We start from the raw sequence: 16,869 nt of genomic DNA, 5'->3' as shown, positions 1-16,869 counted from the left end.
AGACCCGGACACAGCATATTTCTGACTGGTTTTCAGCTAGTGGACCTGCCCCTCGACAATGGCAAGACCATTATCCTCTGTGGCATCTCCACTGAGATCGGCCAGTGGCCCCAGCGAAATGCGAGAGGAAGTGTTCCACCTAATACATGGTTTGTCTTACCCCTCCATCCACACCACAGTCCACATGATCTCCACCAGGTTCACCTGGCATAGACTACGCAAATGTGTCACAGAGTGGGCATGTGCATGCCCCAACTGCCAACTGGCAAAGGCCCAGACCCACACCCAGCCACCAGTTCAGGATTTCAAACCCACTACACACCGTTTCCAGCATGTCCATGTGGACATTGTCGGGCCCCTCCCTGTCTCTAGGGGGGCAGCAATACCTCCTCTCCATGGCGGACAGGTGGCCAGAGGCAGTTCCCCTTCCCAACAGAAGACATTTGTGCCAGGACATTCCTCTCCTCCTGGATCATCCACTTCAGTGTTCCATCACACAGCACCATGGACTGGAGAGCCCAGTTCACATCATTCCTGTGGTCCGACCTGGCCAAACTCCTGGACACTGACCTACACCACACAACTGCATACCACGCCCAATCCAATGGTCTGGTTGAGCGCTTCCATCTCCACCTCAAGGCTTCTCTGATGACACACCTCAACGGCCCCAGCTGGGTAGACGAGCTGCCCTGGGTCCTCCTGGCCCCCCAGCCCCATCCAGACACGGCAACCCTCCAGCTTGTGTACCTACAGATTTAATGTTTTGTGATTTTGTGTTTGTGGCGGGGCAGCCACAGAGCACCACTTCAACATCCCTACAAGGGACCCTACAATGTGCTCCACCGCACCACCTCCACTTTCACTTTGCAGGTCAGCGACAGGGAGGAGATTTTCATGGTGAACCTCCTGAAACCAGCAAATCTGGACCTGTCGCAGCTGGTCCTTATGCAGTGACCACCATGCAGAGGCAGGCCTCCCACACGCTAAGTCACCACCAGTGCCGGTTCTGGTGGGGGGGGGGGGGGGGGCTATGTGACGATCCTCAAATCTGCAGTGATGAACCAGCCCCATTTGTTACACGCGGTCGGGGGGGGGGGGGGGGGGGGGCAGTCACGGCAAAGATGGTGACGTGATCCCATCTCTTCTGCTCCACAACAGAAGTTGGCATGCGCGCTTGTGTCAGCGTGACGCAAACGGTGAGGCGGTCTGACTGCATAGCTGAAAAGAAAGCACGCGAAGTTTAAATAAACATTCCTGCTGCGACTTCAGAGCTCACAGTCTGTGTCTACAGTCTGTTCATTCGCTCGCGTCCAGCACACTACAATAGTTTCGAGAAATATTCCCAACTATTTTAATATTGAGAAAAGATCCCAACATGGATCACAACTTCACATCTGACTTTCCACGTGTTAACTTACAATTCCACTTTGGCACTGGGTTCCAAGCATTGGATCTTCTAGCAACCATTTTAGTTTCTTCTCGCATTAATTCAATTCTCATTTTATTGACCAAAACCATGCTTTCCCTGTTTAAATTAATTCACTGTAGCCACGTGCTACTCAAAAGAAGACACACATACATAATGTAGTCAGGTTAAGCTTTGTGTTTTATTGGGGACTAAGGCCTGACTTTTATATTCGCGCTGTTCCCACTGTTGCCCCCCTTTATTGATGTTACAACCCACATAACAAAAGTGGGTTTCCCATGCGCGAGTAATCTCCTGCATAACAATTCCCTTCTTCCCTGCGCACTGTCCCTAACTGTTGGCTGTGCAGCAAGGCCAGCGCCATTTTGGGGTCGCTGGCCTTTAAGCTGCCCTTGCCATTCACCAGCCAGTCCACTTGTTGGGGCCAGTGTCGCTGCGCAGGCTGCTGGTCTTTGGTTGCGCTCGCCGCCTGGAGCAGCGGCGGGCCGCCATAACTCCTCATATTCCATCTGCGCTTGTGCTGTGATCACCACACTTACGGCCACAATACACATCACCTATCTTCACATGCTCTTCTACCCAGGCATACTTTCACCTCTTTCTAGATACTGTAATGGAACTAGTCTCCATGGTTACCTTTTCAAAGCAATTGCTGTTAGTATCAGCATGTCAGAGATTCAGAATATTTTAGTGCCTCTCAAGCCCACATAATAGATATTTTAATTCATACCTATCAATCTTTCAGATGAGATAATAAACCAAGACCACTGTCAACCTCTCATTTAGTTGCTAAAGATCCTATTGAATTTTTTTTATATTAAACTAAGGTGGAGTTATTACTGATATTTACCCAATGTAATTAAAAACATTCTGCTCATTATAACAATATTATTTTCTCAGAGTTTATGCACAAATAAGCCGTTATGTTTCCGACAGTTAAAACAATGGCAATGAAACTGGTATGATGCCAACCTGGTACTTGCTCCTCTACCTTACCACTGTCTGGGTTACAGTCATGGTACAGCAGCAGATTTTCATCATTTTTATTTTTTTACCAACATTGAAAGCTCAAAGCTTACATGAAAGTAAGCATGGCCTGAATGCACTGCGTATCTGACAAGATTGCTTTTTAAACAAAATTTGCTGCTGTTAAGCATACCAGAGGTTGTATAAAATGTCCAAACTTTCCTGATCAGTTCAACCGAGGTCAAATAACAGAGACTAAATCTTACTCTACAAATTATGAATCAGGTTTATCAGACGATATGTAACCACACACCCTCACATTCCACCGTAAGTAATCCCTTGACTAACCATAGGATGCCAAATTGGTTACTCAAGGAATCCTTTATTATGGAGAATGCATGTAAAATAAATTATCTAATGAGGAAAAGATATTCTTAAGCAACATGCATTACATTTAAACCTAAATTTCTAGATTCATTTATTGCATTAATATATTTTAAAGTACACTGAAACATCCCATTCTTGTAAAGAGAATTATTTCTACAATTGAAATGAATACCATAAGAAATCACTCAGTTCAATGAGAGCTTTGCATTTCACTCATTAGGTAAGGAATTTTAGCTGTTTTCTGTAGTCTTGTAGCATTTGTCTGGTCTGCAAAATAAAATTTTAATCATTTAGTTCGAAGAATTAGAATATATGTAATTTTAATTCATTTATAGTCAAATTATCATGCATCAATAATTCATCTATCAAATAAAGTGGCTGTGCTATCTTTAGAATAATGATGATCCACAATCTCTCATTGCTGAATGTTTCTCTTTCCTCAGGGCCTGTCTGTTGCAGCTCACATAATTTGCTTTGGGGCAGGATATTATCAGGAGTTGCATCACTGCAAAGTACCAAAGCAGGAATTAGGTCTGTGGCAGACTAGTCTAGTCAGCTGTACTGGGCAAATGCCAATAGAATGGACATCTCTCGGGCAAGTTCCTCTCCAACAATTAAAAACCTAAGCAGCCCAAATAGGGGAAGAAAGTGGATTAAGTAATTATATCAACAATTGAAAGGTCTGCAAAGAAATTTCTTCACTATTGACATGGATACAGGGGATAACTATACCCCATGCTGTGTCTTTTGCATAGTATCACCTATTAGTTGGTTTAAAAGAGATAACTGCTTCTTGGTATACTGTGAATTATCCTCAAGTTGTTCAGCATTTGTATCAATGGTGCCTTTTACACAGCCACTTTGTTCCAGGATATTTGTGGCTTTCTTTTTTTAACACTATGCCTTCTGTGTAAAAGGCACCAACACAGAATTGAGGGGGGGGGGGGGGGGGTGGGGTTGTTCCAGTCCCAGCTTTTTTTCCAATAGCAGAGGTCGTAACACTGACTGTGTAAAAAGGATGATTATCTGTCCAATTTGTTTTTTTACTGTATTTACCTGTAAGCATTTAAAATTGGACAAAACATGCAAGTAGGACAACAGGAAAAATATTTTTAAACAATAATACTGTCCTACCCTCTCCCAGCGGCCCGCCCCCTGTTGCTGTGGGCCGCTCATGGTGTGAGGGCAATCACAAAGTGTGGCTGGGTCCAGCACCAACCCATCAAGGAATCATTCCCAGTACATCACTGATTTGAAACTAGGTCTGCTAGATTGAGCTGCAATTATACAGCAAAGGTAAAAGGCAGAGTCGATCTGGCTGACAGTGAGTAGTTCACTAGGGAATAGCTGACCAGCTGACACTTGGGTTTAGTCTATCTCGGATGTCTATGCATGCTTTCATAAATGCACAAGTCTGAAATGAGCTGTAGATGAAATGGCTGGAGCTGGAGATGAAATGAGCTGGTAGTGAAATGGTGATGCATCTTCTACTAGACTCACTGTTTTGTTAGGTGGGAGATGATTTAATTCATAAGTTTTGGTTTTGACAGGTCAGAGTATGGTGGCTGTTGATCTTTCAAAATAGAGCTTGATCATTCATGAATAAGATAAAAAGTATGTATCAAAGGGTACCAAATCTGGAATTCTACAGGAGGAGGGTGTGAATGCTCATTTACTGAATGTATTCAAGACAGTCACTGACAGACCTTCAGATATTAAGGGAAAGGAGATTAGTGTCAGGGAGTGACATTGTGATAAAAGACCATCCCCCACACTGATCCCACCACCCCACAATCTCCCCTCCCCCACCCCAGCCCTGCTCTCAGTTGTCCCCAGGTGACTCTAGTCACCCTGTGCTGTGAGCAAGCTGGTCTTTGGGTTTGACCTCCATTTCAACAGTCTGAAGCCCCCAACTTCATCTTTTATTATCTATCACCAGCCCCCAACATTAGGTAGCGATGATTAGTAAGGGATTACTTAAGGTGGCACATAAGTGGAAAAATAAGTTTGAAAACCACTGTTTTAATCGTACCTAATGGACTCGTTATGTGCACAATTTCATAGCTCCAAAGGAAATGGGCCAATGACAATTTTTCTCAAGCAAAATATTTCAGTAACAATTGGGTCTAGAGCAGTGGTTCTCAACTTTTCCCCCCACTCACATATCACCTTAAGTAATTCTTTATTAATCATCATCATCTTCTGGCCATCCACCCCATAGGATGATGATGGGTCTTTACAGTAAGTTTGTGGGGTTTGATATGAAGATTCCCCACTCCTCAGAAAGGAACAGCGTGTGCATGAATGGATTTAGGTGAGTAGGGATTGCACAGGGTACAGACCCACCCTCTTGGCATTCCCTCCCGGATCCAGCAGCATGGTGAGGTCCAAGACGGCTGGGGGAAGTTCTGTTGCAGTGAATAGCCAGACCAAGCTTTGATGCAAGGGATGCCCTTTCCGTGCTTCATGGCACATTTGCTAGATGGTCATTGACCCTACAGAAAAGTTCATCCACCCTTTGACAGGTCTTGTTTTTCATTCTGCAGGGTGTCTAGTGGGGGAGCTAGTTTAGTCACCGACCATGCCACAGATAGTACTGGATTTCATGGTACCAGTAGCACTCAAACTAGTGACCTGACAGTATTACTTACTAATCATACAGCACCTATGGCACAGGGTTTACTTAAGGTGGCATGTGAGTGGAAAGAAAAAGTTTGAAAATCATTGCTATAGATTAATACTTGTAGATTTTCCCACACTTTTATAAATTTTGTGCATGTTTTATTAAATTATGTGTGTATTTTCCCACACTTTTATAAATTTTGTGCATGTTTTATAAAATTAGGTGTGTATTTTCCCACACTTTTATAAATTTTGTGCATGTTTTATTAAATTATGTGTATTTTCCCACACTTTTATAAATTTTGTGCATGTTTTATTAAATTATGTGTGTATTTTCCCACACTTTTATAAATTTTGTGCATGTTTTATTAAATTATGTGTGTATTTTCCCACACTTTTATAAATTTTGTGCATGTTTTATTAAATTATGTGTGTATTTTCCCACACTTTTATAAGTTGTGCTCGTGTGTATGTTTTATTCCCGCTACGATTTTCACACACTTATTAATTGTTGTGTGTTGATGAAAGTAAAGGTTGATTGCAAACCCTGAGCAACTCGGTCGCTCTCAAACCTGACATTTTCTCAACACAACAATGATTAGGGTGGGGACCGACAACGTGCCGCCAAGAGTGTCTCCCGTCAACCCACCATCAGCCATGTTTTGCGAAAAGTGGATCTAACATGCCGTTAAATAAGGTCTGTTATATGTGACACTAGATGCAAATGATCTTTGTGTTACATGTCCAACCTCTTTTGCTCCCACAGTGCTGGCTTGCTGTATAAAATGACACACTGACCCGGCATTATGCCGGCTTTGTTTGGTTCACTGTAAATTACCAAAGACGGCTTAATGCCAGGTCTTCTTTATGCCAATATTGCAGGATTTCTGTGTAAAAAGCAAATTTAGATGACCTCCTTATAGGCTCGGAACATAACACCTTTTGTTACTCCTTGGACAGACTGGCAAACACATGGATTAGGTTTTAACAACACAAGTCATCCCCATCCCTCAAAGCAAGATCACAGTATGAACAAGGATTTTGTGCCCCTTCTCACGGTATCGACTCCGTGATTTCTTCAAACAATAACAAAGATTCCAGAAAGCAATCTCGAGCAGACCAGCCAAGAAAAATATTTGTACTAAAGTCAATGTGCCCCATGTTTGTATGAATCATTGACCATGAGGGATCTGAACACGGACAGCAGTCTTTTTTATCATCTTTGGCAAGACTGCTTGAGAAAAACTTGTGGGAGGAATCATCACCCTGCTTCTGTGGTTAATGTTATTACTTTAATCCATACAGACAATCACTGGCTGGATTAATCAGAAAGGATAAAATTACTCCATGTCGGTGTTTGTAACTGTAAAACTATTTGTATAAATTATTGTCTTTGACACATGCCATTGTTAAATCAAATTCATTAGTCATATGGATATATTAACATTTGTAACAATTTTTAATATTCAACTCTAAACTAAAACATACCTCTGACAATATTCTTTTGTTGAATTTTTGTTCAAAGCAGCAACTAAGGCAAAATCCTTCTTTTCTAATCTTGGAATTAAACAGAGTTTTTGCACAAATCATTAAAATATGAATTTGAATTGACCATCGCACCCTTCCAATTAGATACATTGCAATTTCCCCAATTATCTTCAAAATTATCACAATATTTTTGAGCAGGCAATTCTGTTCATAGATCGGAAACAAAATTGACAAACCTTTTAAAAGTAAAAAGAGAAGTGAGGAAAGAATATATACTTATGCAGGTTGGCAAAAGATGAAAGGTGCCCAAACAGATCTGTTGCCAAACTTTAGGAAGTGGAGCTGAGGGATATGCTTTTGTAATTGGCAGAATTCAACAGTTTAGTAAATGCTGATGAACAAATGCACTCCCAAAATAATATCTACTAAAAGCACTAACTTTTTCACAAAATGTGCATGATTAAACTTGTGGTGGTACACCACCGGCCTACTGCAGGGGGCAACATCTGTGCCTGCAGGAGTGTAAGGGGACAGGAAAACACCTGGCTGGCTGTCAATCAGTCAGTCTGAATGGATCAAGCCCCACCCAGTCGGATGTCAATCACCTCCAGGATATAAGCCTGTGCCGGCCTCCCGAAGCCTCACTCAGAGTTACTGCAGCTACAACCAGCCTGGCTCTGTGGAAGTGTTTGTGGATTAAAACCCGTTGTACAGTCTTTACCTTGTGTGTGTCTAATTCTCACCCCCCCCCCCACGCTAAAGGCCCTCAGCAGGTGCCTTGGCCTATTCTCCTATTACTCGCAGTGGGTCCCTCGCTTCTCGGATAAAGTGCGCCCACTGGCCCAAGCTACAACTTTTTCCCTCCCACCCGAGGCGCAGGCAGCCTTCATCCGCATCAGGCAGGACATCGCGGATGTCCCTTCCAGGTGGAGAGCGATGCCTCCAAGATAGCCCTCGCCGCTAACCTCAACCAAGGGGGGGGCGCCCTGTCGCTTTCTTCTCTAGGACCCTCCACAGCTCCGAGCTAGGGCATTCCACCATTGAAAAGGAGGCCCAGACGATTGTGGAAGCAGTCCGCCACTGTCACCACTACCTGGCAGGAGATTCACCCTCCTCACGGACCAGCCGGCCATGGTGTTCATGTTTAACATTACCCAATAAGAGCAAAATCAAGAATGACAAGATCCTCCGCTGGAGAGTCAAGCTGGCAACCTACAGCTATGACATCCAGTACCACCCCGGGAAGTTTAACGACTCCCCCGATGCCCTCTCACGGACCTGCACGTCTATGCATGACGACAGGCTGCAGGCATTGCATGAGTCCCTCTGCTATCCGGGTGTCACCAGGTTGTACCCGGAACCTGCCGTATACCACCAGCGACATCAGGGACATGACCGAGGCCTGCCGGGTCTGTGCGGAGTGTAAACCCCGTTTCTTCCACCCGCCCCAGGCCCATGTTGTAAAGGCCATTCGGCCCTTCAAGCATCTCAGCATGGACTTCAAAGGGCCCCTGCCTTCCACGAACCGAAAAGTGTACTTCCTCACGATAGTGGACGAGTACTCACGCTTCCCTTTCCCTATCCCTTACCCGGACACCTCCACGGCCACTGTCATCAGGGCCCTGGGGCAGATCTTCACCTTGTTTGGCTACCCCACTTTCATCCACAGCGACCAGGTGTCTAGTTTCATGAGTGAAGAGCTGTGTCAGTACCTGACAGTGAGGGGAATCGCGACCAGTCGCACAACGAGTTATAACCCGAGAGGCAATGGGCAAGTGGAACGCGAAAACAGGGTGGTCTGGAAGGCAGTCCTCTTGGCTCTCAAGTCAAAAGGTTGGGCCGGTGAGTACTGGCAGGACGCCCTGCCCAAGGCACTCCACGCCATTTGGTCACTGCTGTGTACGACTACCAACGAGACCCCTCATGAACATCTGTTCTCATTCCCCAGGAAGTTAGCGACTGGAATGTCCCTCCCAGCATGGCTCACATCCCTGGGACCAGTGCTCCTGCGTAAGCACGTACAGATACACAAGGCCGAAGCCCTAGTTGAGCAGGTCTTCCTCCTACATGCGAACCACAACTACGCCTACGTTAGGTTCGGCAGTGGCAGGGAAGACACTGTCTCAACCAGGGACCTGGCACCAGCAGGAGCACCCACCACCCCATGGCATCCTTCAGCCTAGGACGACGGTAACCAGGCATATATCCCCGTCCCCAGGCAGCTATGGGCACACAGGACCTCCTTGACCACCACGGGCCCACTTCAGCCCTGGGGGCGAACCTGCCCCCCCCCCCCCCCCAGCCATCCAATATGACTCTTATATGTCGACACTGGCCCCCTTGGCCACCTCTCCACGTGGCACCACACCAGTCACACAAACCCCTGCCAACCCCCCCACTTCCCCTCCAACCAGTGACCAAGAGCCAGTCCTATGACAGTCACAGAGACCCCGGCGGCCACTGGATCGTATGTTGTATGTTGTATAGTGGGTACGATTCCTTGTTACTCCCCCCCCCACCCCAGGACAATTCTAAAGAAGGGGGTGAATGTGGTGGTACACCACCAGCCTACTGCAGGGGGAAACATCTGTACCTGCAGGAGTGTAAGAGGACAGGACAACACCTGGCCGGCTGTCAATCAGACGGCCTGAATGGATCAAACCCCACCCAGTTGGGTGTCAATCACCCTCTGGGATATAAACCTGCGCCGGCCTCCCAAGGCCTCACTCAGAATTACTGCAGCTATAGCCAGCCTAGCTCTGTGGAAGTCTTTGTGGATTAAAGCCTGTTGTATAGTCTTTACCTTGTGTGTGTCTGATTCTGGCCAACAGCGCACCACAAAACTACATTTTGATTTATAAAAATATCAAGGATTGTGAGGAAGGAATTATTGAAAAACAGCTTTACTCTATAAACATTAATTTCAATTTGGATTAGTTCTCAAAATCAAGATCTTTCCCCTCCCCACACTTGAACCCATCATTGTATTCAAAGAATGAATAAATGTGAATCTCAAAATTTAAAGACATAACTAATTTTAATGATCTAAGATCAGTTAAAATACAAGATGAATTACCCCATAATCTGTGTAGTGAACATCCAGATCCTTTGATTTGCCACCTTAATCATTTCATTGAGGCCATTGAGCTGTTCAAAAAGAAAGCGCGTGTCCAGTGATAAAGATTGTTAGATAGTGATACTTTCATCAGTTAATTAAAATTGCAGCCCAGAGCATTCTTGTTTAATGAGTGAGTTAAGTCACATAGTGGAAATCAAGTGTATCAGAAAGTTGGCTTGGGCACTTCCAGGCATTATTCACCTTAAATATGAAAGTCTGCAGATGCTAAGACCAAGTGCATTACACAAAAAGTTCTGGGGTGACCTGCTGAGTTTCTCCAGCACTTTTATGTGTTGCATTTTTCACATTAATGTGGATTATGCTTTCACAGCACCTTTTGCATACTTGACAGTGTTATAATAAATACATGCAAGGTTCATCTCTGCCTTTTCCCTCTGATATTACAGCAATAACCATTATTTATAAATGGGGTAAAACAAGGAGCAAACCCTGTAGCAAGAAGATATGAATTAAAGGGTTCAAGTGGAACAATGACATGTTGCTGTCTGCGGGTGCTTGCCTGAGTTTTCAATGCTATGTTTATTTGTTAAATAATTATTATGTCTCAATTAGCTTATTACAGGGTTTCAAAATTATTGATATACTGCGATTTCTCCCCAAATAATGAGCCAATGACTCAAAGTAGCAGGGATCTTCTAAGCAGGGGCAGATGGGAATGGAGGGGTGGTGGTGACTGTGGTGGTGGGTGTGGGGAAGGTTGATGGCCACACACTCATGTTCTTCCCCACCACTTTTCCCTGACCTCCTTTGACAGCCACTTCTGCTGTTGCATTGAGGCTTCCATATTCAGTTGTTTTAGACTGGGACTTAATTCCCAGACCTCACAGTAGCAAATATGTTCAAGTTGTGATCTCTGCAGGCAACTGCAATCAGAAACCACTCAGCTTGTGTTTTAACATGGCATTCATGGTGAAAAACCTCTTTTTTTTAAAGTAAGGTTAATTTTCCCAATTATTTTTATGGATCTTCCAAACAGATATTAGTATAGGCAAAATTATTTACTTTACTAGGTGACTTTAATTCTTAGAGTAAAATCAACTTCTAACACAATACACTTGGCCTTTTCTTTCAAGTTGTACTTAAATAAAGGAGTAGAATCAAAATGGTCCTTTCTTGATGTATTATATCTAATGTAATCCTTCTCTGTCAAGCATTCTATTGAGTTATGACCACCATTTGCTTAAAGTGCCAGATTAAAGCACATGTAAGACACTATGGAAAATAATATCATTTGTTTGAAACTCAAGGAGTACACACATGTGGGGTTGAGAGATTAGCTAAAAACTGCAAAATCCTGAAATGGTTACATGTGTTTACAGTTCTTTTATTTGTTTACATGTTTTACACTGTGTTCACTTTATTTTTTGCACTACCAATTCGTGGTAATTCTGCTGCGCCTGCAGGAAAAAGGAATCTCAGGGTTGTATGTGATGTCATGCATGTACTCTGACAAGTAATTGGAAACCTAAATCTTAAATCTGATCTGAAGAGCATAAAGGTTACGAATCTGATAAGCGAGAATGCAGCCTGGATTAGAGGGGTATGAACTACAAGGAGACTTTGAAAAACTTGGGTTGTTTTCTCTGAATTATCAGAGGTTGAGAGGAAACCTGTTAGAAGTTTCTAAAATTACAACAGAGTCTTTATCCCCAGTGATAAAATGTCACATACGAGAGGACTTGTACTTTAGGTTGGTGGGGGGGGAGGAATAGGGGTTGAATTTATAGGTGTTGTGTGGGACAATTTACACAGATTGAGGTAGGTGCTAGGAACAGACTGCCTGTAGTGGTGGAAGTAGATATGACAGCAGTGTTTAAGTGGCTTCTAGATGGACACATGAACAAGCAGAGAATAGAGCTATATGCATCAACTACAAGCCAGAGTTTTAGTTTAATTAGGCATCAAGTTCAGTGCATAAATGAGAACCGAGGAGCCTGTTTCTATGTTGCATTGTTCTATGACATCATACTTTGTAACCAGAAGTAGAACCTGCCTTGTACACTGGTGAAGATTTCTCTCATAGCCATCAACATCATAAAATAAACTAATCATTGCTTCAGTGTCCAAGGGCCTTGCTTCACAGAACTTTTTGCATTAAGACCACAAATGATTAGACCAATAATAGGACGTATCATTGAAATGTTTAAGGACAATGCAAATACATTATAAATTGCAAATTCTTTTTCTGAGGGTGCCTGCAAACTACCATTACCAAGTAAAATTTATTAATATTACATATTTATCAAATGCACATACTAAGCCTCCAAATGTGTACAATTTTAACCATGAAGCCGAATCTGATTTATCTACACATTATAATACCTGAGTGCAGGAAAAGAGTTGATTTTTCAGGGGATGCATTTGGCACATGCCAAATTAAATCTATTAGCTGTCAAATTGATCTAATAGTAAGGTAAGCATTCAGTCAGGTTGCAATACCTCATACCTTGTTTTCCAGTTCATGTACATGTGCGTGGAGCCTAACGTTTTCGGCCGCAAGCAATTTAAACTGATCAGATGATTTCCCTCTATGATTTACTGCCTGAAAATTAAATACAATGGATTCCAATGGCAAACCTTACTTTAACACATTGATGATACTTTCTCTACATTGTTATGGTGATGGCTATAATTATATAGAAATAAGTTACATCATTTGTAGTTTGGAAATTCTCTGATTCATAAAATATGGTCCCAAAATCTGTGTAGACATTAACTCTGCGGAATTTTAAATTTCATTGGCAAGGAAATTAACTTGGGGTTGTTTTATTCCTTTTCATAATATAAGTGAAAAAACAGACCTCAAGCATTATATTTTCATCATATGCCATTTCCCAAATTAAACACATTCTAAATGCAAACTATCAAAGTAAAGAGAGTTTCTGAGAGAAAATATGGCACATTGGTGCTAGAAACATCCTTAAATTTACTCCAATCTTCCAGTAAAGTGTAAATTACTTTTCACATAACCTCTTTTTTTTTGAGGCAGGGAGGCCTGGAAAGATTTTGTTTCATCTGATTGAATTTCTTTTTTAAAAAAACAAAGCAGCTTCCATCTGATGGCCCTCTTCAGCAAACAATCTGCCCTCTACTGGAATAAGCCTGAATACACAGGTATTCACATCCTGTTAAAAAAAAACTTAAATTATCCATTTTAATTGAAGAAATAAAGTATTGCAAAATAAATTGTTCGGAAACATATTCATGGTAATGGATGGTTTTCAGCTGATAGACAGGCTTGTTTAGCATGCTTCAATAAGTGGGGCAGTACACTTTTCAACTATTCTCTAAAAGCTGGTTGTTACTTAGCACACCCCTGTTGTCAGTCTGTTCAATACTAGCATTTCCATGTTCTAGATACAAGCCAGGATTCAGAGATGGTGGCGTTGTCATATCTCTCAGAATCTCAAACAATGAAATTGGCATTGGACAGATCAACTCCATGCAGAGTTTCTTGGGAACTTGGTTCTGCAAAGCTGAGTCTCCAGTTTTTCATTCATGCCAGGTATTTATTACATTAAAAAAAAAGTATTTTTCTTGATTCTCATTGGATTCTGTTCCATGGAGCTCCTTGAAGCCACACAATTGCTGCCTGGACATCAAGGAAGACTATTGCCACATTAATCTTTGAAACAGTTCCTCAAATTAAGCACAGGTTATGAATATCTGTGAGGAGGATTTGGCTCAAAGCCACTTTGCCATGTCAGAGCCTGATGTCCCAGTCCATGTGGGATGATCCACCTGGTAATCTTGCTGCGTTTTAATGTAGAGGCTCAAATTGAATAGACTGCAATTTTTTGGAAAAATGTCTGTCAACACCTTGCTTTGAATCTCGAACCACCCATAGGCCAGATCAGATTAAGGCAGTGAATCCATTATGGATGTTAGTCCTTTCTGATCCAGGCTTGATCATTTTATTTCATTTAAATTCCCATGATCACATTCCAGTTCCTGTCTAGATCATTAACCCAGATCAGTGAAGCACTGACTAAGTAACCATTACACCACATTCCCATGTCTTTACGTTCACAATTACCGTAATGAGATGCACACTAATTCCATAAATAATAATTAAAAACCCTATGAGGATCCTAAAGAATTTATTACCCACAATTAAACATTTGCAGCTACTAATTCAGATCTTACCACATTTGGAAATACCTCCACATCTATTCTGATAATCCCTTCATTAAAGCTCTTTCCATTCATTACTCAAGTCTTCTGAAGCATTAATATTTTGCCAATCTATTTGGTCTGGGGCCTTGAATGGCCTTCCCTTTGTCCCTAGCATCATTAGTGGGGTGCGGGGCGGGGGGGGTGCGGACTGCACCAGGAGATACCATCGGGGGGGATGACACCAAGATGATTGTCTATAAAATTTTTGTGCAATGTTTTAGCAGAAATTTATTATTTTTTATAAAATATCCCTGTAGTTAGTTATTACAACAAAGACATTTTTTGTAAACCCAGTTTACACTTATGAATATACCTACAAGGCTAAATCTTTATGCTAATTTACTTTCTGAACCTAATAACGCGCTCTGGTCAGACCTGTCAGTTATTACCCAATTACAATAACACTTCGAATTATGCTATGAGCATACACTGGTGTTTTCATTGCTGCTAGTGTTTTTCTGGTGCTTTAGGTATAATATGGTGGTAATTAGTATCTGAACCTATATCAATAACCTTTTTGGGAATGAAGTAATAATTTAAGGAAAAAAAAATCAAAAAATGCTTCCGCTCAGTTACTAATAATGTAATTCAAATGTTGAAAGATTTTATAAAGCAATTTTGTTGTTAGTATTCACGTAATCTAAGAAATATTAAGCAATTTACTGCTATTGCCATTACATTCACCGATCTATGGGATTTACAACTTAAGAGTAACATTAGTACAAAAAGCATTACTAAGGATCCGTATAGTCTGGTGCGGGAGAAGGTCCATGGGCGGGGGGGCACCATGAGTTACCGCACTGGGTGACACCAACCCTAATAATGCCACTGCCCTTTGTTTGAAAAGATTTCTGAAAGTTCCTTCATATTTGCAGGCAGGTAATCTGCATGAAGCAAGTATGTCAACACATTCCCTCCTTGTATTTTCTATAACTTATTTTGCAGTGGCAATTAAGATAAGCTCCTCTTTCCACAATTCCCAAACTGTACCATCAAACTGAGATTACTTGAATCCATTTCTATTGTTGCAACAATGATTTTTGTGAATGGTCAGATTATAATGCTCTTCATGCCTGCCACAATCCCAAAGAATGAGCTTCTTGTCAGTTGCAATATTATACACTGGAGAGCTCACTGTGTTCAATCTTTCAAACCAAGTACAGGCAGAGTAAAATCACTCGTAATCTGTGCAGCTATTGACAACATTAGAGAAATTTTAAATCATGTATTAAATTAAAATTTGTTTAAGGATGCAGCATCTTAATTTTATGCAATAATCACAAGTTATCTCCACACAAGTAGAACAGTCATTCCTTCTTTATTGATAAATACCCTTGGGTAGGTGAGTCAGATTGAGATGCTAGTCAGAAATACCTCAAAAATAAATGATTACTTTGAAAAGAAAATCTTTAAAAACTAATTTGTACTTATTAGTGATGAAGTACATTTTTTCTGACCTCGTTTTCAACAACACTAGCTGTCTTCTCAGCGAAGGTATCTTCCTTGGGTAGAGATTTGACCATATCAGTACCTAAGAATCAGTACAAAAATAACAGATTTGGATAATTCATATTTCACCTTGTTAAAGTATTTTATATATTATAATAAAACAAGGAGAGACAGTATTCTACCTACAAATCTCCCACCCACCACAAAAGGAATGAGAGTGGCAAACTTGGATAAAATTTCAATAATCTGAAACCCCACCTCAACTTGGGTTGAGCTCTCATTTGAACAGGGAGAGCTGCAGAATCAAACAGATAACCTGAAACAGCTCGGATGTTCAAATATATCAAAGAGCACGTCTGCCTCAAATTCTACCATGCATTTGGATTGAATGTTCCAAGGTTGCTGGAGGACAGCAAACCCAGCAACTGAGAGAAGTAGGATCAGCAAGGCTTTCCCAGCACTGGTTGTGGGCCTGAAGGAGCAGAACTGCTCATTAGCTCCACTTCTATTCTGTAAACATTAGGACCTCTGCCATTCTATAAAATCTTTACAAATTCATTAAAAATCTTATCACCTGCAACAAAAGATTTCTTATCAAACACCAATTAATTAAAATGTTTATCACATTGAGTACAAGGTGAACAATTTGAATATTTCCATCAATTATATTTGCTTCAACACCTTTTTGTAGCACATTTTCCATCTCTGAAAACAACTTCCTTCTAAATTCTTTAACTGGTCAGTCAATGGGTGCTTCATACTTAACTACCCTGTACTTGAGTTCTGAACTCACCCACAATAGTATCTCCACATCCACTGTAACAAATCCTTGTATAATCTTAACAACCTTTGCATAAATTAATCTCCAATGGAATCACCAGAAGTTGTTTTATCAAAAATCCATGAATCCACTCTTACCAGAATAACTGGTGTTCCAATTTGTGACATTCCTCTCTTCATTGTTGCTCTGATTCCCATTTCCCTGAAATGAAAGTTGAACAGTATAAAATAGTGGTTTTCCAACTGCCCCCCCTAAACATACATCCCACTTTAAGTCATCCCTATGCCATCAGATTAGTAAGGGATTGTTTAAAGTGGTATGTGAATGGGAAAGGAAGGTTGAGAACCACTGCTCAAGACCCAATTGTTATTGAAATATTTTTGTTGAGAAAAATTGTCTTTGGCCCCATTTCCTTTGGAGGTATGAAACCGTGCA

The 16,869-nt window shown here is 41.7% G+C and overlaps 1 protein-coding gene across 8 annotated transcripts in view; it reads right to left on the bottom strand.

The window, feature by feature from the left end:
* Positions 1 to 2,853: 2,853 nt before the first annotated feature.
* LOC138755247 (cancer-associated gene 1 protein-like) overlaps positions 2,854 to 16,869 on the bottom strand; it is a 107,836-nt gene continuing 93,820 nt past the window's right edge. For 5 of the 8 annotated variants that reach the window (XM_069920869.1, XM_069920874.1, XM_069920871.1 and 2 more), the window contains 6 exons: positions 16,572 to 16,635; positions 15,662 to 15,735; positions 12,475 to 12,570; positions 9,966 to 10,036; positions 6,890 to 6,958; positions 2,854 to 3,046 (listed from right to left, as the gene is read on the bottom strand). In XM_069920869.1, coding sequence (XP_069776970.1) covers positions 3,010 to 3,046; positions 6,890 to 6,958; positions 9,966 to 10,036; positions 12,475 to 12,570; positions 15,662 to 15,735; positions 16,572 to 16,635 — 411 coding nt within the window. In that variant the 3' untranslated portion in view covers positions 2,854 to 3,009. Of the gene's footprint in view, positions 3,047 to 6,889; positions 6,959 to 9,965; positions 10,037 to 12,474; positions 12,571 to 13,045; positions 13,154 to 15,593; positions 15,736 to 16,571; positions 16,636 to 16,869 lie in introns of those variants that run through there. The other 3 variants (XM_069920872.1, XM_069920875.1, XM_069920877.1) reach the window with 3 other exon arrangements.

Source organism: Narcine bancroftii, chromosome 2 (genome assembly GCF_036971445.1).
Source record: "Narcine bancroftii isolate sNarBan1 chromosome 2, sNarBan1.hap1, whole genome shotgun sequence".
Classification (NCBI taxonomy): domain Eukaryota; kingdom Metazoa; phylum Chordata; class Chondrichthyes; order Torpediniformes; family Narcinidae; genus Narcine; species Narcine bancroftii.
Note: the sequence above shows the minus strand (reverse complement) of the source record. Positions and strands in the feature narration are given on the sequence as shown.